This window comes from Sitodiplosis mosellana, unplaced genomic scaffold (genome assembly GCF_009176505.1).
Source record: "Sitodiplosis mosellana isolate CC-2019 unplaced genomic scaffold, AAFC_SMos_1.0 Smas_scaffold_6181, whole genome shotgun sequence".
NCBI lineage: Eukaryota > Metazoa > Arthropoda > Insecta > Diptera > Cecidomyiidae > Sitodiplosis > Sitodiplosis mosellana.
The window spans coordinates 1162776-1186694 of NW_022601422.1; the positions used below are offsets into that span (position 1 = coordinate 1162776).

The 23919-nt window shown below is 35.8% G+C and overlaps 4 protein-coding genes across 7 annotated transcripts in view; 1 reads left to right on the forward strand and 3 right to left on the reverse strand.

Moving 5' to 3' along the window:
• The window catches only part of LOC129576137 (arylalkylamine N-acetyltransferase 1), a 20117-nt gene extending 3891 nt beyond the window's left edge, over positions 1–16226 (reverse strand). The window contains exon 1 of one of the 3 annotated variants that reach the window (XM_055460735.1): positions 15802–16226. The gene's annotated coding sequence lies outside the window, so the exon portion shown is untranslated. Of the gene's footprint in view, positions 1–9485; positions 9737–12144; positions 12395–15801 lie in introns of those variants that run through there. The other 2 variants (XM_055460734.1, XM_055460733.1) reach the window with 2 other exon arrangements.
• Positions 16227–16874: 648 nt separating this feature from the next.
• On the reverse strand, positions 16875–19553 carry LOC129576145 (serine protease snake-like). 2 transcript variants are annotated; one of them, XM_055460750.1, is made up of 7 exons: positions 19370–19553; positions 18763–19012; positions 18431–18684; positions 18247–18326; positions 18113–18188; positions 18006–18034; positions 16875–17701 (listed from the first exon to the last, which is right to left on the reverse strand). In XM_055460750.1, the coding sequence occupies exons 2-7, from the start codon at positions 19005–19007 to the stop codon at positions 17543–17545; spliced, it is 843 nt and encodes a 280-aa protein (XP_055316725.1). In that variant the 5' UTR covers positions 19008–19012; positions 19370–19553; the 3' UTR covers positions 16875–17542. The 2 variants fall into 2 exon arrangements, with proteins under 2 accessions (XP_055316725.1, XP_055316724.1); XM_055460749.1 differs by lacking the exon at positions 19370–19553 and adding an exon at positions 19107–19244.
• A 136-nt stretch (positions 19554–19689) lies between these two features.
• Positions 19690–21521, forward strand: LOC129576144 (DNA-directed RNA polymerase III subunit RPC5). Its single transcript, XM_055460748.1, has 4 exons — positions 19690–19856; positions 19923–20138; positions 20205–20814; positions 20935–21521. The coding sequence occupies exons 1-4, from the start codon at positions 19812–19814 to the stop codon at positions 21429–21431; spliced, it is 1368 nt and encodes a 455-aa protein (XP_055316723.1). The 5' UTR covers positions 19690–19811; the 3' UTR covers positions 21432–21521.
• A 181-nt stretch (positions 21522–21702) lies between these two features.
• LOC129576146 (transmembrane ascorbate-dependent reductase CYB561) lies at positions 21703–23854 on the reverse strand. The gene is made up of 5 exons (XM_055460751.1): positions 23391–23854; positions 22779–23029; positions 22401–22609; positions 22070–22224; positions 21703–21945 (listed from the first exon to the last, which is right to left on the reverse strand). Exons 2-5 carry the CDS (start codon positions 22996–22998, stop codon positions 21780–21782), a joined length of 750 nt encoding a protein of 249 aa, XP_055316726.1. The 5' UTR covers positions 22999–23029; positions 23391–23854; the 3' UTR covers positions 21703–21779.
• Positions 23855–23919: the final 65 nt, after the last annotated feature.

Below are 23919 nucleotides of genomic sequence, written 5' to 3' on the forward strand. Positions count from 1 at the left end.
CTCTCTCTCTCTCTCTCTCTCTCTCTCTCTCTCTCTCTCTCTCTCTCCCGGAGAGACAGCACACAGCGCGTGTTCGCTTTAACTGATGCAATAGTGTTTGCATTACATATTACAATGTGAGTATTGTGCGTTTTATTGTATTACGTTTTTGATTTATTTGAATTATATTCGTTATGTATTTGCTTGCGCGCGAGCGAGCACTCACGGAAGATTCACGGCTATGCAATGCATACACAGCGCACATAGATGCATTGGACAATCGCTTTTATACCCAATTAACAGCTTTTCACCCGGACACTCCAAACAGGTGTACGCTTAATGCAATTACTCAAAATCGGTTTAACGCGAACTGACTGAATTACCCGAAAACCATGACATCGTCAAAACGGTATGATGGAATTCAATTATAAAAGCGACGTGCATGACATTTTGGCCGGCTCATTTGAATCTTGCGCTTTAAATGAATTTTTCCACTGGATATTATTAGTGTTATTTGGGCGTAAATTGAATAAATGCAAATAATATATGATCTCGGCATCAAGTTAAAATCAAGATAAATTTGGTTCAGAAGGTTAGATGAGATGTCTAAGCAAATCTTAAACGTTCTACCGTACGAATACAATGTATGCATACCCGTGTGGAAAACAAATGACTGACTGTTTGGAACTGAAATCAACTAATAAGCGACTTTAGTTAACTGAGCAGGTGATTTGTATGAAAAATAGACGACTACGATCAAATTTTAGCCAGTCGCTTAATTTGGGACGTATTTCACTGCATTCAACTTGGGATTGCAGTTAACTGTGATCATTGTTTTTTTTTTTTTACTGAATAATCACTTTTAGCCAGTCGACTATGTCCCAAAATAATCGATTGGTTGCTCAGTCAAAGTATTTTCACACGGGTAGCAATCAAAGTGCATTGCAAACAGGCTTGGCATAGCATATAGAACAGCTCAGAGTAATTGATCTCTCTCTCGGTGTTTTATCGGCAAAATAGCCAATTTTAAATTCACATTGTGAATATGACGTTTGATTTATTGCTTACGCCATTGCGCCGAGATCGAATTGGATACAGTTCTCGAGCCGTACAATTAGCACCGGAAATGAGACATATCGATTACAAACTTTAGAATAGCCTATTTGTCAATCCGAGTAAATCAATTCGTTTGTAATCATCATTGTCATTGTTCGCATGCCCTAAATTTCATGTTCGATTTTTGTTTCTTCTCTTTGATCAAACTCACAATGAAAAAAAAAAATACTGTTGCTCCAATCGACTGACTGATAAAGACACAATCAATGATTTTGCTCATTTCGAATGAGCATGTTGATGTGTTTTCATTGAAATACAACAAAAGTCAGCCAATTAATTTCACAACGTGTAATGTTTTACCAAACAACTGGTTTGTGTATGCAGAAAATTTCACAGTGATTTAAAACTAAAAAAAAAAAAAAATGTTGTTTGGTTTTTACCATTCGAACAAAAGAGAAGAAAGCAACCTCGTTGAAAGTGAATCATATACGATAATGTGCTGCCGATCGAATTCCATCGATATTACGTCGATATACTTTTGTGTGTGCTTGGAAATTAGTCATGAGTTTTGGTTTGGGGGAAACCACTACCTGTGCGGCTGCCTGTTGTTGTTGACAGACTTTTCGTGGGAATGGGTTTTTGATGTAATCAAGTCAAATGGAATGGGCATCTCACATCGGCTTCGTTTGAAATTGGAAATTTTTTTCGCATAATTCGAACGTCAATCATGTGTTTGCTCATGTTTCTTTGTTGTATCTTTGCAGAGTCGTGTGGAGTGTGTGTTGTGTTTTCTCTCGTTTCGTTTTGCGTACCACAATATAGTTTATCGTGCAACAAATCGACGTACTCGCTCGGTCGTTGTCGACGACGTCGTCGTCGTCGTCGTCGTCGTGTGTTTGACCTATCTCAACCCAATCGAAATAATTACTGGATAAAAGACATTATACACACGTTTTTCTCTTAAGAACAAACGGCAAGCAGAACCAGTTCTTAATCTTACTTCTAAAAGGCACTTTGTACCAAAGCGTCGAGATTATTTTTAGAATTCTACATCTCGTTTGGTTACTTCACCTGTACAAAACAATGATATTGTTGTTGTGAGTTTGGATCAAATTCACTTTGAAAAGAGCAGAAAATTCTTCGCCCAATACTTTGTGCATGTATTTTGCAGAGCAAGATGACGCGGGCTTGACGGAAAGTTTTTTTTTTAAATTCCAGGTGAATGTTAAGAACTCGTTGTGATATGGTAAATACGTTTAAATCGAAATCGAAGTATATCGCACATCTATTGTGATGATGAACTATGTCTAGAAAAACAAATGAAATGCGTCCTTGAAATGAAACATTACACATTTAACTCACACTCGCTCTATCTATTTGTTCCCCCTTCCCATGAACTCCATTTCGGTTTCGGAATTCAACCAATTTTGCCTATTATTTTGACGCAAAAGCAATCAATCGCTCGCATATGTTAATGCACACAATAATTTTATAGTCATTTGTTTACATTTGTTTTGCTGCCGACCACTGAACTTCTGTGGATTAACATTTTACATATGTTTTTGTTATTTTTCGTATGCAAAGGCGCAGACGGCCGTGTATTTATGGTCATATGACGACAAAATACAAAGACGGTTTAACGTCAAACATCGCGTGCTTTTCCCCGCGTATCATCACGTAAACCAGTTTTAAGAGGTATTCTTTATCAATATGAGAGAATTTCAAATCTCTGTATGTCAATATTTAAGTGCACTTTGGCAAAAGCAGGGTTTTTTCCCAAATGTTTGCGCGCGAGCTTTGATATTTTGCAAATGAAAATACAGACGTCAATTAACTCGAAATGAATTTGGGATTCAAATCACTTTTCATTTTTTCCACTTTTTTACTAGTCGTCGTCATGGACGGTTCGGTCTCGTTTGCAACGGGTTTGGCAAACAAATTTGAATTTGATTTGTTTTAAATTTGCGGTTATTATACCAATTTCCTTCATTTACAATTTATTATAGTACATAGAAATTAGAAAATTATACACGTGCTTCGAAAATATTGAAGAACAAATTAATCAACATCATTTGCCAATTATATCCGTGGAAAGAAACGAGTAATTACCTTAATACACCACTCATACCAAAAGAAAAATCGATGCAAATAGGAAATAAAGTGCATTTTAAACTGAAGCATCATCTATTAATGAAATGTTTAAAGTCATTTTTTTTTCTCTCTTCCTCTTTCTCTCTCTCTTTTTGCTATTTTCAGGCGGCTCACAAATCTATTGTGGGCATTAATATTGTTGTTGGGAGTTTTATGAGTACCATATCGATGCAGCACGAATGGAGTCTATTTTCGTGACTATAAACTAGACTTTTAAAATTACAATTTATTAGCTTGAATCAAGATTTTGCATAAGACCTATTCGCATAATACAGGCACTTTGGCTGGGCAATTCCGTGCCAGACAAAGGAATGAATAACACTACCACTACCTCCACCTCAATAACTGGAGGAAGTCTAATTACGGCTAAAAAGAACAATATAAAAATAGTTATTTGATTTGAATAATAAGACATTCAACAGCACACGTGTGATAGATGTAATTAAAATCGTGACAATTCTTTTTTTGCGGGCATCGACTTGACTCCATTCAATCTGTAATGCGCATTTGTTTCATGGTTAAATACAGATTTTCGCGACAAGAGTGAAAACGTTGACACTTTAAGCGCAACTAAATTTCGTCTTTAATCTAACCGAAGGCCTGCTACCCATATGTTTTCTGTGCGGTGGAACGAAGCCCGCCGCGTTGCACAGGCGAGATAGTGCACACAGCATTAGCGAGAGCAGTACAGCACACTGTACTGTTCTCGCTCTAACACACACTGCAATGCGTACGTACGTAGAAGCCTAGAGCGTGTGCACTATCTCGCCTGTGCAACGCGGCGGGCTTGGTTCCACCGCACAGAAAACATATGGGTAGAATACACATCTTGAGTGTACAAAAGTGCATACCACTTTATCGAATACAAAGAAAAAAAAATGCAAACAATTGACGCCGATCCAAAAATTGTAAACTGTGCGAGAAAGCGTGCACAATTGCTTTGTACAAACTGGCAAATAATGCATTTTATTTATAATATATCACAAAAGCTCGCTTGCCTGCGCTCGTGCTTTATTTGCATACTAAACTTAATGGAAATAAATTATTCTGAACCAGATCTAATGTCCAGGTGCGCTCACACTGCACACACTTCAAATAATAAATTTTATGATTTACAATATAGATTCTACATCCGAGACGACGGCGGCGGCGGCGGCGGCATCGATTGAAAAAAAGTGCCATTTAATTAAAATTCAATTTAAATTGCATATGTCTGTTTGATTGAAGTGGAACAAATATACTGTCAACTTAATTTAATTCGGTTAGATAACATTTTATTATTTTAATTAAAACTATAATTCGAATTTCCATGTGAATTTTTTTGTTGACCATGTATTTCTTCCAAATGCATTCGCAATTATGCTCCTATGATTTTTCGTATCTTTTTTTTTCCTACATCTCATCCGCTTCTCCACTTTTTATTTGCAATCGAAGATACCGGAGCACCTTGCTCATGTCGAAATGCTGCCGACTGTGCTATTCGTTGTGGCACGGCAGCACGTTCTATATCATTTTTGAGCATGATGGTATTGCGAGTACCATACTTTTGCCAGCGCACACACAAACACACACACACACTGTCTGTATACTATGATTTAGTACAAATATGCAAGCTCCCGAAGAACAAAGCCTTCATCTTTTCTATTGTGTGTACTGTCCATTCAAACAGGAGAACGACAGACGAGAAAAAACGCAGACAAGATGCTCGTTTCTAAAGAATATGACCTATTAGCTTGTACTGATGCACACAAATTCTATGCAATGCAATGTTTTTTTTTTAACCTTACTCTTCTCTCGCTCCTGTTCTGATTCTCACTCATTTGCACTACCACTTGCTCTAACTCTACTCTTGTCCATTTCACTCTCTGTAGGAGATACTGTATATCACAACATTGAATAAGAAATAAAATCAATGGTATTTGTTCACAAGTGAGACGAGCCATTGCAAGGATACATGCCATACAATCCAATACAATATTGTACATAGAGAGAGAGAGTAGCATTTTTGTTTTGCTACTTAAAATTGTTCATGTTTATAAGTCACGCACGGTGACAATGATGCAAACGGCAGGTTAAATCATGTCATTTGTAGCATTGAATCAGGGTTAAGTCTATGAAAAATGCTGTTGACTCTTCAGAAGAATTACTCGATAGGGAAAAAATTCTGCGCTTTTGTCTTTTCGAGAATGGAAAAAATAATCTTATCACAATAAAGAAAAAACATTTTTTGCAGTCTTGTTCGTTTCATTAAATCAAAGGGCCGAACATACATCCAAAAGTACGCCAACCCAATTAAATCTAGAAATTTTCCATCAAAAATCTGATATAAAATGTTCTAAATATTAAAAAGAAAAGAGAGAAAGTGTGACATACGGACGACAGTTTGAACATTTCATGAGCAAACAAAAGGAAGCTGTTGATTGCAATTATCGTGACATTCAAACTCGTAGTCGTAGCAGGATAAGATTGCCGATAATATGCTTTTAATAAAACTCTCCTATTTGCATCATTTAGCCGGATCGAATGAGTTCGTATGTTGCAGAGAAGAGAAAAATAGACAATTTTTGCTTTGGCTACAGTTTGCAACTGATGCTTAAACACACGAGTTCAACTGTCATTTTTCACTTCTCTTATTCAAAGCACTGCTCAAATAATTATTACAATTGACACCCATAGAATGAAAAAAGAACTTCTGAACTCTTTTGTCGATAAATGAAACGATAAAAAACTTAGAGCAAAAAAGAAACAAATGAAGTTGCGAGCAAAAGTGACACAAGTCGGCATTGAGCGGAAAACGCGTTTTTCTCATTTTTCTCACTACTGGAAAAAGATAGCGACTAGGTGTCTTCGGCAATATTGTAGAAAATGGAAATAACTACAAATAAGCCGAAGACACTAGTCGCTGTCTTTTTCCAGTAGTGAGAAAAATGAGAAAAACGCGTTTTCCGCTCAATGCCGATTTGTGTCACTTTTCCTCGCAACTTCATTTGTTTCTTTTTTGCTCTAAGTTTTTTTTTTCGTTTCATTTATCGGCAAAAGAGTTCAGAAGTTGATATTTTGTTCTTAGGCTGGATATTGATATTATGCACTTCGTATCTGCATTGTTGTATATCATTATATCATCATTGGCGTTGTTTAATTCACATTTCATGGAATCTTTTTTTCTCCATTCCCTCTCTTCTATTTCCTCGCTAACCGTAAAAATAGATGATGAAACAGAGGCGTAGCAAATCGATTAATCTGTTGAATAAAAATTGGTGCATTCTCTTTCCATGGAATTTTCAATTGAAATGGTGTTATTTTTGTTTGTTTGCACTTGTAATAATTTATTTAAGCCAATACCATTTTTATATGTGTGTATGTGAATCATGAGTTTTTGTGTGAACTAATTTTATCTATTTTCAAATTGATAAGATATCAACAGAATCGTTGATGATATCGTTGGAATCGTTGTTGGTATTAAATTCGGTATCTCTGGGTGTAATCACTTGAATCGTGGGTAAATTATTGAACTTTTCCGGTTGTAAGCCCGATTGTACCGATGGGAGTGATGGCAGGCCTGGTATATTCGCCAGAGATGGGATTGATTGGCCGGGTGATGGTAGAGCTGCAGCAGCCGGATTTTGGCCAGTGAACAAATTCATAAAACGTGGAACAATCGCATTGAAATTATTGAATAACATGCTGAGCAACTGCATAAATTGTTGTGTGAATGCGATGCCACCATTCACAGTTTGTGCGTTGACGATGGGCTGTGATGTGACGGTTGCACCTTGTAACTGTGACTGTGACTGTGGTAACGGTATTCCGAATACCAATGGCGCCAAAATTACGGAAAATACAATACAGGAAATTAGCTTCATTTTCACACAGCGTTTCGTTTTCTTTTGGAATGAAATGTATCGATGGGTTTTTCTTTTCTCTCTCGTTGTTGTTTTTTCGTGGAATAAGTTATCGGAATGTGTATTAGATACCAATTGAGAAAAATGTTAAATGAAAATTGTAATGTTCTTTGCCTCAAATCACAAAAGGAACTGAATACTCAACGAGCTAATACGCTCAATTTAGGCACGTCGATAATTTCTCTTCTCAGTCGACGGCAAAAGTAAAAGTCAGCCACATTTATGTACTGCGATACGAGTGATTAAACTAATTGACGCTTAATTACAATTTAAACAGATGTTTTTTTTTTTCATTTTTAGCCAAATCACTTGAGCTCAACCGTTTATATATTTTCAATGGGTCTGTGTCTGGTTTGGAATCTGTATAAGTGTAAAGTAATTGAATTTTAACAAAAATCAAACAAAAGAACAAAAACAACAGCAACAATACCGATTCCGAGCATATTTCTGCTGACGAACGCATCGGTGAGTTGTGTGAATTTCCAATGCTCATACGAAAATTTTCATCGTTACCTCGACCTATCGAGAATGCGAAACATGCTCTTGACATGACTTGTTTACTATTTGCTTCACATGAACGAAAATGTGTTTTTTCGGGATGAAAAAAAAAGCCCAAATATTGTGTGTACTCCCATTCCCATTTCACTATTTGAGGATTGACAACAATTTTCTGGTTCATGTTTTTTTTTTCCCTATCCTCGCTCTGTACGCGCAGGTAACAGAAAATATTTGTAGTATGAGTGTATATCAATGCCATATTTAATTATCTTTTTTTCACATTCAACATCGCGAGCAATTATTGAGAATTTACAGCTTTCATCACCTTTGCTGATAAGTATAACTATGTATGGATAATTATACATCGGCTAAATGCTTTGATTGCACAAAGTTAAAATTAATTTAATTGATTTAACCAGGGCACAAAACAATTATTACATTTCCTTAATGGTATCAGGAAATTAGAAAGAGATTACTTGTAAATTTCCATCGAAAAATATGTTTTTTTTTCCAATGATTTATGATTGCCACTTCGTGTTATCAATTGTTGTAATTTTTCTTCTATTCAATTTGATAAGTGCATTGAATTGTTCAACATCAACGCGTGACGTGATGAGAGAAAAATAATTGTCACTGTGGCTTTTTTTTCTATTGAGTCATCATCACCTACAATTTGATGTAATTGAACATTGAAAGCATCGCTTGACATTGGAAATAGTAAGAAAACACGGTGGAACAATTATTGAAACACAAAATTATACGATAAACACAATTGCTCAGCCAATTCCGTGACAAATGGATACACTAAAAGTGAAACGTGTTGCCCAGAAAATGGGACGATTTTTACGATATTTGATCATCGCACAAATACACACAAACAATCACTCACATCGATTAAGGGAAAACTATTTAAGCGAAATCTTTGAGACTACGTGCCTGTTTTGTGTAACAAATTGAAAGATGCTCGTAACTGCTGGCAAAAGACACAAACGATGGGCTTAGCGGAAAAAAAAACTTGTTCCAAATAGCAAAACTTGTAAAACTCAAGTGCATCCACTAAAATAATTATTGATATAAGTTATGTTCATTATTAGTTGACGTAATCAGAAAATAAGCATCCTTTATGTCCTGCCATTTATTTGTTTACTTTTTCGATCAAAACAGCGAGTCAGTGTTGCAATATTCAAACACTTCAAACATCATCTCGGTCAACTCGAAAATCTATAACAAACACTCCAGCGAAGACTTTTGCATTTTAATGAGAAACTTTGAATCAGGCGCTTATGAAATGTTTTTTTTTTTTTGAATTTTTAAATTGAAAACTTTTATAACCATAAATTTTGACATTTATTGCTTTGAAAAGTACTCATAAATAGCCACATAAAATAGAAGGTGTTCAAGAATTTACACCACCAACTTTTATTCACAGATATACGCGATAGACTAATATATTTAGCAGTAACACATCAACCAATTTTGATCAAAAATGAGCGAAAAAAACGCGTTTAAAGTAAACAAATACAACAAATAGTATTCTATTGGAACATCAGTATCGTATTATTAAGTAATTCACACACATGAAATGTTTACATTTTTTTTCTATCAATCGGGCGCACGTGATAATTTCCAAAAAAAAAAAAATATTTTCATCCAGAACTAATTGGAAACGAACTAAAATGTCTCGAAAAACACATATTATGGGTCACTTCTTTTGAAATCACTAAAATTATCACCCAAGAAAAAAAAAACAACAAAACAAACACCAAACGGATAGAAAATGTACGAAACACAAATAGCAAAATAATCTTAAAGTCGATTTGGAAATAATGAAATTTCATAGTTCCATCAAAAATAATGTTGATTTGATCTGTGTTGGAAAAAAATGTACTGAAAACTTACCGATAGAATGGAAAAAAAGGCAAAACAAAACAGCTGTAAAGTAGCGTGCTATTCAAATGATATTCCTGTAATGAACTGAATGAATTGTGCGTATTGCGCGCTCCAATTCGCATAGCAGAACGGGAGTGAGGCGATAGAGACTGAACGCACTTTTGATATTTCACGGATCGAATAATGTTATACAGTCAAACATCCAGATGGACTGATAACAGTTTCAAGTCTCTCTCTCTCTCTCTCTCTCTCTTGATACACTTTTTCGCCGCTTCCCGATTCGAATTATGAAAATGGAATCGGACGGGCAAAATTACGCTAACGGTTTTTAACAGCAATCACAAAATCGAAATGAGGACTCTCTCTTTCCTAAAGAGAGAGAGAGAGAGAGAGAGATAGACTGCTGAGCCAAGCGTATATAAGAATCAATTGAATAATTTGATATGCGATAACAAAATCAAAGTCACTGTGTATGGTACTCCATCAACTCAATTTAAAACACGTTACTTATGTAGTTATTGGAAATTGGACGCAACGTTTGTATTGCGTCAGTTTATTCTTCTTCTTTGTATACGTCATTTGAGGCTTTTAATGATTGATAAGATTTTATTTGGAGGGTGCTTGTTATTATCAATAAGAAAGACGAGAGCGCCAATATTTTGTAACGATGGTTGACAGGAAATGTGTGTTGGCACCAAATCAAATTAAATTCATTGAGTAGGATGACGTTCAAAAATGTGTTGTCTTTTTTATCTTTCGGTTTATTCTGACAATTTCATTAATTAAGCCGATCGAAATAATTCAACTGTGCCGGTATTCTACACTTTGTTCGGAATTATTCTGAACGTTCAATTCCATTTTGGAAGGTGGCACGCAAACGTTATATGAACGCGTGAGAATAAAAGACTGACGCTACCAGGTTTTTCGCAAAAGCGGGAGAAAAATCAGTTGCACGCAAAAGAGACATTTCAAAAGGTTGAGCCAACATCTCAAAAGCAAGAGAGAAGTATATTGTTGTTGTAATCACGGCTTTAAAATTCAAAATGCGTCAAAATAAAATGTTCCGTATTGCGTGTAACCTTTTGAAATGTCTCTTTTGCCTGCAACTGATTGTTATTCCGCTTTTGCGAAAAACCTGCTAGCGTCAGTCTTTTATTCTCATGCGTTCATATATGGATTTGTATCTATTTTATTGATTGAACGTTTGGGAGCCACCTTCCAAAATGCAATTGATCGTTCAGAATAATTCCGAACAAAGTGTTCGGAATGTGTTGTAGAATACCGGCACTGGGTTATCTTTATCGGATCATGTTGTGTTTGGATTCAATACCACAACTGGAATTGTTTTGTATGAAATTGAAACTCACTAGAAGAGTTTCTCTTTTAATCACGTCCAACCACAAAAAAGTACACGCACAATTCAAATATCAATTTGGTTTGATGTTCATTTTATGGCACGCATTTTTTATTGGTTTCAGTTTGCTTTCCACTTATGATTACATCATTAGCCCGAATTGATCGGAACTTTGTGTTTTGGTTTTGGAGCTTTTTTTTGTTTTTGTTATTGTTGCATGCAAGCCACTCATATCGCACAAAAAATTTAAAATCTGTTGTAAGATTTCACCTCCATGTAAAGCAGATTTATTCACTCTATAAGTCTGTGTGTTTTGCTTTTGAATGAAAAGCGATGGTAACAAATCGTTTTTGTGTGTCCAAGTTGGTACGTGACAGAATTCAAAAATCAAATTGCATACAAACATCGGCACAATAGCATTAAGCAATTTGTCCTGGGCTGGAATTCTAAGAATTCCACCAAAATCGATCGGATTTTTTTTTTTTTTCGTACATAAGACCATATTGGAGTGAAAGAGAGAGAGAGAGATTCCACTATTTTTCACCGTGCCACCGGAATTATTTCTCACACAATCCACTCTTCCTTGAGTTATCGGGATAATTCCGGTGGCACGCTGAAAAATAGTGGAATCTCTCTTTCTTTCACTCCAATATGGTCTTATGTACGAAAAAAATAATTCCGAACGATTTTGGTGGAATGACTTAGAATTCCAGCCCTGTACACGTGTACACTACACAAAATGGGATAAAAATGCATTTTTAAATACCGATAGCACACAATATGGTATTTATATCGAGTAAATCATGGACATAGATAAAATGAGCAAAAAAAAAAGAGTCGACGGTCCGAAATGGTTTATTTGTACACAATGTGACGCGTCTATTTTTGGCGATGCTAAGGACGGATTTATTATTAGAATTTTTATCGTTTGAGCTTTCTACAAAATCCACTAAATGAGTTTGGATAGGAACTCATGTTTTAGTTCGAAATTTTTTTATTATAAAATTTCTTTTCGATTCAACAATTTTGTTTGCATCAATTGTTAATTTTAGCCTAATTGCCTATATCATTATTATAAAAATGGGCATTTCTGACTATAGAAATTTTCATGCTTAATCCCTTCACCTCACATTGAAAATGGTAGCGAATTTCCCATTTCAAAATGTACCCAAACTATTGTCATCTTTATATCGGTAATCAAACTTATGAGGCTACGAATGCAAAACAATTGCAAATGCAAATGAAAAACTCTAGGATTTGTTTTTCCGCAGAGCAAAACAAGCACGAAACAAACAAAAAACAACATCTACTTACATTTCAATCGGTGAGCGTGGAAAATTTCGTCGATGTATCGTGTGAATATGTCCGTTCAAACGACTGAATTAAAAGACGCGCGTTTAAATGGAGCGAATATATAGTTTGAGTAACAGAAACGGTCGAGAATTGATATTTAGTGCGCGATACAAATTCTCAACATACTGTTACTCCGAAGTAATACGGTTTTTTTTCTCGCCTGTGTGCTGTGTGTATGCTAACATGCTTCCTAGTTTTCCGTCGTTCAAATCAAAACTAAACACTGCACGATTGCCATGTGCATGTGTATGTGTAACTGTTTGTTGCTTTATTGTAAGCATTTCAAAAACGACAACAGCGAACGACAGTTACATAAACGATATAAAAAAAAAAAGAAAAACAAAATAAATGTATGAATTCATGTACATACATTAGGGTGACTAATTCACTCGCTTCCTCTTCTCACTGTGTGTCTCCGCCTCCTCAAACTCTGTGAAATATGTACGTGTATGTTGTACTGTGTGGAGTTGTGTTGATTGTGCGTTAAGTTGGATTTTCATAAATTACAATTGAAGATCTGGGGCGATTTGCAATAAATTTCAATATAATCAAAGGGATTTTGCATTAAATTTCCAATCTATTGCAAATCTATTGCAAATCTGACTGAATTGATTCGGAAATGGTGGCGTGGATTTGTCCATGTGAATTGAAATTAGTTTTTTTTTATTGGAAAGAGCTATTTCGTTAAATTGCCAACTCATGAGCTGTGGATTTGAGTACATAATTTTGCAAAGCGCAAAAATGTTTTTTTTTAAGGATTTAAAGAAAGATAGAAATCAAGTCACCCTAATTGTACATATATGATATACCATCCAATAGGGATACGTACGAATTTTCCTTGTTGGAAAAGTGTATGGTGTGCGTCGTGTATACTCACAAGCAACGCGAGACTCGATCGTATTTACTAAATACTATTTACGTATATTACGGTCGAAAATCCATAATCGATTCCAAAAATCGGAAATATGTGGCGCTTTTTTCCACATGAATTTACTGTTTTTGTTTATTTGTTTGTTTTTGTGTGTGTGTGTGTGTGTGTGTGTGTGTTATTTTTCTCTCGTCGAATGTTATTTTTTATGTTTTCTAATTATTTATCCACTATATAAAGTTCGAAGCGATAAAGGTTGGCATGAAGTAGAAGAAGAAAATGTGTATAGTCCAATTCACACACGGTTGAACAAAAGATTCACATTAAATGAAAAACACATTCATCAATAGATCAACGCTTTTTGGAGTGATTGATAGAGAAAATTTTTCGGTGCCAGCCAAATGTCTCTATGTCTCTCTTGAGCACGTATAATCGCATCGGTTAAGTATTTAGTATATGCCATAGTAAAATGGAGAAATGAAAGAAAAATAACAACGACAACATCATTTCATTGTATTTTACAAAAGATGGATAGAACATGACTTACCAACACCTCAACAAATGCACTACTTCGAAAGTCCTCATCATCATCAACAACAGCATCCACTAACAACAGTATTTTCGTTGCCATCGTTGTCTCTGGTATGCCTTTGCAAGTACAACAAAAAGTAGCAACATGTCTTTCACGTGAAATTGACATTTATTGTTAGATGATGCTATTCGTTTACGTGCATGGCAAATGTGTAGCACCGTTTCTCTAGTATGCTGTGACAATGACGACAGAATGACTGTTTGTTCGTTCGAATTGCAAATATAAATAAATATCTATTCGGGTTTGGGAATAGTGTATATGGACCGTCATCGCCGTCGCCGCCGACAAACGAACGATGCTCGTTTCAAAAAATGCTCTTCTCTTTCTCTCTTTGGCTCACACTCCCATTCCCTATGTGTATGTATCTCTTTCAATTTGCTTTTGGGATAAAAGGAAAAATGCAGTCATGTATCGTGGCGCTTATGGGGCCTCTTCTTATATAGACATGCCCGTATATGTATACTTATGTACCCACCAACCAGAATAAAACCAACAACAGCCGCAGCAACAACGAACAGAAAGCGGCAGAGAGAATGAATCTGTGCATATAGTCGCAATTGGGTGGAATATATCCCGTAAGATGGATGGAAATTCACATGGAAAAATCATTCAAATCAACAGAGATAACGATAATAGCTGAAGCTCACAGAGCAACAGAGCAGCCACTAGCTTCAATCGCAAATTGAAAATAGAAAGAAAACGCCACACGTTGATGTTTATAAAATCGGTATTATGTTTTCTGAGATTTATTGTATACACTTATTCATCTCTCTCTCCACATGCCTCACTCTCTGTTTCTGGCTCACATGGCACTAGTACACACAGACACACACACACACATACACTACGGGACACACAAAGAGAGACACATACAAAAAGAGGCAGAGGGGATACGAGCGAAAAATAGGGGAGTGAAAGTTGGGTTTCAGGTGAAGAGTCAGAAGAGCAAGAGAGACAGAGTATATTTTGAATGACACTCCACATCCATCCACTCCAATTCCACCCATCCATCCATCTCCCTATTCATCTATGTATGTTTCGGTGAGCGCAATATAGAGTGTGTGGGCACTAGCGCCGTACACACAGATTGTGTGTATGCCTCTATGTATATACAGTGCAATCAGATTGTGGAAATTGTTTCAATACAGTGGATATATTAGTATTCCTATCGAGGTTTTCGTTATATTCCTCTTTGTGTGCCTCTTCCCTCATGGCGCTTTTTGCACATCTTCTAAATCCACTTCGGCACCGGCGCTCACTCTCACTCCGCGGAATAGAAAAAGAATGTAATAGCAACAGCCACAAAAACAACAACAACAAGTAGCAACAGCACACACCATCGAAACATCCCTCTCACACATTACATACGCGAACAAAGAGCGAGAGAATGGGAAAAAAAAGAAAGAAGAAATAATACAAAAACAAGCGCATACCTCTACACAAACAACAACAATGTGCAGTACATAGATAAGATCTGATTTGAAGAAAAACTTACCAATTCACCCCATTCTACCTCGTGCTTTCAGCACGGAAACAGCACAAATGGCAATAGTAGCAATAACATTAACAAATCCATAATCTACATAATTGAAAGGAAAGAAAACACATTGGTTTTGAACGCATGTGCGGATTCTTTGTTCATTTTTTCTCTCTCTGCTTTTTTTCGCTTTTGCTCTGGTGATTTTTTCGCTTGATTTCTTTCCTTCTCCGAATTCTATTTTGCCACTGATTTTCTGAACATATTGTCTCTCACTCTCTCACTCTCTCCATCTTTCTCCACATTTTCTCATATTCGCTCGCATAAACAATCAATGCTATGGATATGATATGAATTTTATCTTAATTAAATATGGCTTGAATGTGGAATTGATTTAATGAAACCGAATGGTTTGGCTACACACACATTTGTCGGGGTATGTCGGTCATCAGCCGGTCATTTGGTTTATCGACTGTCTAAATGCCAATGCAATAAAATTGTATATTTGTATTTATGATACTACATCGATTGAGAGAGAGAGAGAGAGAGAGAGAGAGAGGGAGAGTGGAAATAAGCCGAGAGAAAGTTTGGGAGATTGGCTCCCAAATCGAGAATCAAATTTTATAGGCAAATTCACAAAACTGTTAGAATTTATTTCAACAATCAAGAAAGAAAAATTACCCATTTTATGTAAATGTAACGAACAGCTGCTTCCTCGGAAATCTACACGTTCACTCGCTCACGTTCGCTCGTTGGCTCGTTCACGCTCACTACAAATCGCCTTTTGACCAAATTGAGCTCCGGGGAATTGGGCTCTGTCTCGCACCAAAACAACACCGAAAAATCAGAGCAAATGACACCAAACAGTCAGCATTTTTACGTACTCAATCACCGTACACAAGTGGTTTCTTTCGTTTTTTTTTCTTCTTCTTCTTCTTCTTCTTCTTACTTGTCAACCAACAAACAGTTATCTCGTCGAAAACAGTTTAGCACCTGATTTTCATTGCAAGTATTCGGCGTTTGGAAATGCTATATCACGAATGGGAATAAATAATCCCCTATGTCAACAAAATAGAATCGAAAACGAAATAGAACAGAACGAAAAAAAACAACAAGAGAAAAATTGCCTGTATTCAGAGTATGTGGTAGCGAGAAATAAAATTGCTGGTATGAAAGACACTAAATGAGCGACACACGAGAGAAATGCTTCAGTTGTGCGGGACGGTTTTTCATATATTGAATTAGAGAGCAAAAGAGAGAGAGAGAGAGAGAACTCACAACATTCGATGGGCCGAAATGGAAAATACAATAAATAAAAGCGGAAAAAGATGAAGAAAATAAACACGTGGAGACGCATCGAAAAACGGAGAGAGCACAGTGGACTTTATGTAGTATGGTTTTTATGTTTATTTCGGTACATTATATATGAAATATCTTATATAAATGTGTGTATATTATGATGATATTAATAATCATTCGAAGAGGTACTTTTGAGCAGGAAAAACACCAAATGAGCATCAAATCAATGGAAAACAAATACGAACATGGCCAAAATATGAGCATACATTTTATGGAGAAAAATAAATAATCGAAACATTTTCATGAATTAAGACCAATTTATTTGTGGCGTGGCGGAGGAGATGGTGGGTGGGTGGGTGGGTGGTAGAGGTTAGAGGGTGGCACAGGATATTCTTTTCGGTTGTTATTTGAGTAAGAAATTGTATTTTATTCATTTTTTCCGAATGGTTTGGATTTCAAAGTTTGCTCTCAAGTGTTTTCCTAATGTATAGGGAGTTTGATTACAGTATGTGTCTATTGGATTTTCCAATTCGCATGGATTTCGATTAAATGCTGTCGCTCTCACTCTGTCAATATGTACATTTGTACATATCTCACTCACCCTCTTGCGCACACAACATTTGTTGTGTGACATAAAACTCGGCACAACCACTTGATTTTCGGGGAGACACATGTACACGCTACTGCGGCGATTGCTGCACCAAACCCCAATTATACATAGTCGTGAGCTGCGCGTAATTTAACCAATTTTATATGCTGAACTGCAATTTTCACTTCATTACAAACCATTTTTTTTATACATCATAAACTGTGTCGAGAGTCGTTGCGATTGTTGTTTTTTTATGATTAAATCGACTGAATCAAAAACGTTTCGCATGAAAATTTACGTAAATGAAAATGATGTTCTTTTATTTCCATGTAGTAAAACGAAATTTAATGAATAGATACCCTAAACTACTATTCATCAACTATATATTTAGTTTAGTCACTCTGAATCGATACTTCTATACTAAAGCATTTTCGTACAGAATTGGTTTATATTAAAAGAGAAATTCATCTATTTGTTTAAATGGGTTTCAAATGCATCAAATTGTGAAATGATTTCCCATTAGATGAACGATGTTCAAGTATCCGATTTGTCTTGCCAAACAATTTGCTCGATCCAACTTGTGTAGTGAGCAACATTTGTGTATACGCCTGGTGTATTTTTATAGCCACATGATTTCCCAAATGATGTTATTCCAATGATACTGTATACACAGTGTGGCTTCGCAAGTAATATCTAAAAGCAGAAAAACGAGAGAAAAAAAAACGCTTGATTCCATTTGATATTGAATTTCTCTATATGCATTTGAGGATCTCTTTGGACCATCGTTTTCTTTATGATGTTTTATATATCAACAAGCCGCTCTTCACGTGGGTTTTTTTCCCTTTTAAACTCTAGTTCAATCGCTTTCATTGAAAGAAACTCAACAATGTTTGTCAACATCAATCTCATTATTTTATTGTTCAGAATGAACTATGTACCAACCTGAGTTCTCCTCTCACTCTCTCCCTCTCTCTCTCTATTTTAGCAATACACTTACTTGAATGGGTCCGCCAGAGTCACCTTGACCTGTGAAGATTTAAAAGACTAATTCAATTTGAGTGGAATCATTAAATATCGTTTCATTTCTGAATTGAATGAACTTGCATGTATCTTTATGCCCTGTCAATTCTCCGGCACAAAATTGTGATTTGTCTATACCACGACTCATGAAGCGGCTTGCCTGATAAAAAATAATGAATTACATAAAAATTTGTACATTTCATTCATATATGACATACCCGGTATGTTCTTTTGCATAAATTCAGTTCCACTTTGTTGAGTTGAACCTTCAGCAAATCATTACTACCGACCGTACGTTCTACAATAAATCCGATTTGAAAGTAGCTTTCTTATTATTATATTTCAAAGTCAAGCGAATACACAACCACAACAATAAGAGTGGAAAGATACAGCTCTAATTACCGGTCGATGTTAGGCCAAAGCCGGTGGCAATTGCTTGTGACCATTCCACATCATTATTTACATTTATGCAAGCCGGCCGAATGAATTCATTAAAATGAACGCTACGGGCCAATCGCATTAGCGCAATATCATTATATTTACTGCTCGACTTATAGTCCGGATGCAAGTGGATTTTATCTATTAGAACAATACGCGTGTGATCGTCATAGTTAATTAAGTTTATTGATCCTAAGCGTACAACTCTCGCGGGACCCCTAGACAATCACATTTCAGAAAATGAGTTTTCATTTGGAAAGAAAGAACATGTTGGACATGGTTTATGCTCGGCAAACCTTATTCGATCCTTTCCACAATGAGCAGCTGACATGACAAATTTTTCACTAATTAATGAACCACCGCATAAATACGCCAAATCTGATGGACCACCAAATCCAATGGCTGCCATATGCGGAAATTCTGTACGATCCACTTTCGTTCCACCAACTATCAACGGAAGCATATATGAATCACAATTTGCAACTCCGTAACTTAGACTCGTCCAAGCCGATATTTCATACGCATAGTTTGTATATTTCATGCACTCTGGAAGAGAAGACGAAAAATTGAGGGAGATAGTAAAAATTAGCTAAAAAATAATCAATGAAATATCGTAAAAAAAAAAAATTTCATAACCGACTTTTCTGAGCCAATTCTCCAACATTTTGTACCGAAATGATGGAAATTAAATTTATCAAGACACTAATAACTAAGAGGTTTTTCATTTTTTTCTTTCGACTAAATGAGACTTTAACTATGAGAAATGCTTATCCCATATGACGATTTAATATTTAGAAAACCTTCGTTCGCGAATTTTATTTCGTAAAAAGAAAACCTTTTGCAATCTAAACAATTCTGTAATCACCTTTAGAATAATAAAATTTGAAAATGTTAATGACTCACAAGTAATACTTGAATAATTGTTCATTGATTTTCATAACTTCATTACCATTTGTTTCAATTGATATTATTCAAATTTTTCTTCGACAGCTCTCAAAGCGAGCTTATTCAAATATGTCACGATTCTCCATAACAAAAATTCTGACTGAATGAATATTTTGAATGAAAAATAAATACTAAATATTTCCAGAAATTTTACATAAAAGTAATAAATGCAACAAAAGAATGCCTCAATAGATTCCATAGAAAAACTAAATTCAAATAGTCTCATTTATGGCGGACACATTGGATATGAATCGAGGCCAACTTCACGCGATTGTTCACACATTGACAATGGCACATAAAACGTCAGTAGGTCTTAATATCCGTCGTAATGTGTTTGATATTTCAAGGAACATTCGTTTTGTTCAAATAGTTAGTTTCTTTTTCGTTTTATTCGACCTAAATGCAAAACAAAATCGAAATGAGTGATGATGAAATCATCGAAGATGTAAGTGTATTGTACAATAATTTATTACCACGAAATCAATTTATATTTATGGATTTCACCGTATAGATTCCGGTTTATTTTTCAAAAACACTTGCCGATAACCTATATGTTCTGCAATATCCGACTCGAAAAGCCGATGAAAATGCAAACGATGCTGTGATACTGAAAAGTTATGTGAAGCCAGTGAATCAGGAATTGAAAATTCAATACAAACTCGACACCGCTTCACGTCACTATGATGCATTCAAGGGTGAACAGTTGGCCATTGCGGCCGATGGAAAGGTATGTCAATGTTTAAATACCAAATTACTTTGCGGCGTCTGTAAATTGTTGTGTATTTTATTACAGGATCGTAGCGAGCGAATGTATGACAGCGGCACTATGGATCATCAAACCTTTGTTAGTTCTAAATCGATGGAAAATCCAAAGCGATACATTGTTGGCTATATGACAAACTATCATGATAAGGGGAAAGAGATGCACCTCTCACTGATCAATGGCATCATTCAAATGCGACCGAGTTTTTCACATTTCGACCGATTCGAGTCACGACGAATCGCCGAACAAAAAGCCGAACAAGAAAGTGATGCCGAAGAAGAGGAACCCAAACATGTGACCGTCAAATTTGCCCGCACCGAAACCGATCGTACGCGAAAAGCACGTGAAAAATCGTTTAATTATCTGTTGAAACGAAGTGAAGATGAACCGTGGTGCGAAGCGGAATGGTGTGCTCAGGATACAATTCAGGCTCAATTGGAACGGCAAAAATTATTTTCCACCAGCGACGAATCAACCGGCCATGCACTTAGTTTACCTCACAATGAGTATGTCGAGATTTTAATTCCGGCCGAACGTGATTTCAGCAATGTCGATATAGCAACGAATTCAACCATGTGCAGCATGAGTAAATTGAAAACATTTCCATTGCCCGATCAAATTCGCTACATTTTGAAGGATGGTGAGTCATTTGCTTTTCTCAATGTTCGTATATATCAAAAGAGAGCGACATTCTCTTGGCCCGGAAGTAAATTTTGAGAATCAAAACTAACTTTTTTTCCATCTGAATTCAAATTTGCAGCCAGAGTCGTGCCGTTTGAACGTTTGGCGGAAATTATTGGCAAGAGTATTTACAATGAAGAAAAAATTCTTCGCGCACTGCCCACCGTTGGCCTAATGATCCATGGCAATTGGGTGGTTCAATCGGAAGCAATTTACCCACCAAAAACTGTATCATCTATCAACGGTGTATCAGCAGAGCTGATGTGCCGAGCTCGTGATTATATTCTTTATCAGTTTTATCGCAATGAATTTATTGATCGTAAAAAGATTAGCCTAGTAACACAGGTGCCACCCGACGAAGTAGAAGAATTATTGTTAACGATATCAAAGTGGGACGGTAAAAATGGTTGGCAATTACTGCGTTCGCCAAATCCTCGTTTCGAACAAAAATACCCTGAACTTAAGCAACGACAAGACATTTTCTGGCGATCAAAAGAAGAACTCTTCGTCGAAATGGAACAAGAAGCACGATCACCGCGACGAAAACGAAAAATTTCAGTTAAATCATCCACCTAAGTTATCATAAATAATTATTCAACTTTTTTATTTGTGACAATTTTTTTTATTATATATTCGAAATGAAATCTGAATAAAAAGTTAATTCAATTTATTTCTTCTTTTAATATTGCTATAACTAAGAACCATTTTATGCGATTGTAAAATACATGAGCAAAAAAAAAAAAAATACACAGTCCATATAAATCATCATCAACCATTCTTGATCAATAATAGAATTCATTATATGTATAATATTTAGATTCAATCAAATCACGATATAGTCTTCCAATATTGGTGCGCTTAAGTCCCAAAACGGGTTGAATATTCAATCTATTTTTGTCTGGCGTCAGAATGACAATATCATGTTTATTCGTCGTGCCCGGTCAATAAAATTGTGTCTTCGGGCAACGGAATGCGTCGAAAATGACGATTCGTAGCCAAATACAATACTAATGCAGCAAATGTTAGTATAAGTACGCCAATCATATTAACCATAACAGCTTCACTTGGCAATTGGGAGTATTCTCCACCACTGGAAGAGATAAGAAACATAGATAGATGTTTGTAAACAATATGAAATGTTCAAGGGTCTGTCCAACATTCAAAATTCAAAATTTCAAAAACTAAAAAAAACAGAGGACAAATGAAATATTTACAGTTTAAATATGGTCTTTTCACATAAGCCCAATAGTGCTGCAGCGGTTGATGCCCCAAATCCGGCCAGTCCAAAGTAAACGTGATACGGCATGAATTGTTCTCGTTGTTGTGGCGGTATTATTGGGTATAAAAATGAGAAGAAACCACAAATCCACTGAAATTTTAAGGAAAAGAATTAGTTTTTTCCTCACATTTTCTTTGCTTATCTCTCTTTGTTTCTTAGCCTCTTTCATTCGCCTTTTATCTTTCGTTTGTTTCTTTCGATTTCATTTTCTGTTCTTTATTCGTTTTTGATTCGTGTTGACTTTTCAATTAAATATAATAATTTACCTGACAAATGAACAGAATGATGGCAATTAGGCCGATCCAGGAGTGAAGCGAATACAAATTTGGAATGGGTGGATCGACAAGAACGTGTGAATCGTAAACGGCCCATGCTGCAATAATCGCCAATAACATAATCGTACCGAAGATTGAGGCGTGAGAGATTTTCAAGCTACGTTTTCGGGCATATCGAAGGCCACGATAGACCAATATGGCTAACGGGAGAAGAATTAAATTTTCATTATAATTTCGTTAATGATTATTTCCATAAAATAACAACTGATTCAGTTGATGTGAAGCGTGTATTTCGCCTTGTAAAACCCATAAATTCACTCAAAATTAAAATTCTTCAAATATTTGATCTTTGTTTGTCCTTTATCTTACAATTTCCATAAAGATAAACCATTCCAAGCGTCATTAACAGTGGATGCCAATTAAACTGGATTCGTGGTTGCGATGACCAGCTCAATCCTCCAAGATAAACGAATACCCAGCATAGCATCAGAATGAGTAGTGTGCAGCCGATCAGCTGTAAAACTAAGTACAATACACGAAAGTCGGCATATGTTCTGCCGCTTTGATTATTGGTTGATGTGGATTCCATTTTTTCCGTCAGGTCAATAGGTTAATGCGTTCTGAAATTGAAACCGAAAGTGAAATCGATACGTTGAAAAGAATATTATCATCGCGCAACAGGTAGCAGTTTACGAAAAGCAAGCGATAATTGAAACGCAATAACAAAAGCGACGAAAGAATGGTCAAGTGCAAGGAAAGGCGTAGCTTTGAAACCACATATGGAAACAGCATCCATATGGATGTTTACATCATTCACATATACGTTTCAATAAGCAGCAACACTATTAAATATACCAAACTAATCAAATGAAATGTGATACATTGCCGACTTCTTTTTATTGTCGCTTTCTGCATCGTAATTTGATCCATACTTAATGCAGAAAAATGCATAACTATCTCTCTCTCGCACACACTACATACCTGTGAAATCTAATATGTTGCGTATTTTATTCGGTCGCTTGCACTGCGTGCTAATTTATGGACAACACTGATCCTATTCAAGCTGAAAATACCATATAGATTCACCCAAAAAAAAAAAACAATTTAAAGATAGTCTTGTTTTTATCAGTAAAGCAAACAAAACAATCGCAACAAAATTATTTTTGTTACGCTCGACAGTCAATGCGATGGTTTTATAGCAGCTTAAAGAGAGAAATTTTTCGGTTGTTGTTGATTTGCGCTTGTCAGAACGTTGTACGTTTCTTCGGACCAATGAAAGAGCGCAACAGATGTTTTTTTTTTTTTTTTTTTTTAATTATCAGCTGTGTGTTGGTTGTGATTACGAATGATGATTCAGGCATTATATTATAGCAAAAAAAGCGAAATTATTGGTGCAAAAATAAATCATGAAAAACCATAAAATTGTAATCTAGCTAGGCTCATGATGAATACTTGTTGCAATGTTTCGTAGCATTAATGTGAACCGTTTCTCTCTCTCTCATCTTAAGGT

Bases quoted from the DNA above. Each gene is read 5' to 3' on its own strand.
- LOC129576145 (XM_055460749.1), bottom strand. From the start codon at position 19,191: ATGAAAAACCTCTTAGTTATTAGTGTCTTGATAAATTTAATTTCCATC. The intron at 18,327-18,430 runs GTAATTAGAGCT...GATTTATTGTAG, and splicing joins CTTTGGCCTAACATCGACCG to AACGTACGGTCGGTAGTAAT. The intron at 17,702-18,005 runs GTAAGTGTATTG...TTCTGCTTTTAG, and splicing joins ACTCTGGCGGACCCATTCAA to ATATTACTTGCGAAGCCACA.
- LOC129576144 (XM_055460748.1), top strand. From the start codon at position 19,812: ATGCAAAACAAAATCGAAATGAGTGATGATGAAATCATCGAAGAT. The intron at 19,857-19,922 runs GTAAGTGTATTG...TTCACCGTATAG, and splicing joins ATGATGAAATCATCGAAGAT to ATTCCGGTTTATTTTTCAAA. The intron at 20,139-20,204 runs GTATGTCAATGT...ATTTTATTACAG, and splicing joins CCATTGCGGCCGATGGAAAG to GATCGTAGCGAGCGAATGTA.
- LOC129576146 (XM_055460751.1), bottom strand. From the start codon at position 22,998: ATGGAATCCACATCAACCAATAATCAAAGCGGCAGAACATATGCCGAC. The intron at 22,610-22,778 runs GTAAGATAAAGG...TTCTCCCGTTAG, and splicing joins GGTTTATCTTTATGGAAATT to CCATATTGGTCTATCGTGGC. The intron at 22,225-22,400 runs GTAAATTATTAT...TTAAAATTTCAG, and splicing joins TCATTCTGTTCATTTGTCAG to TGGATTTGTGGTTTCTTCTC.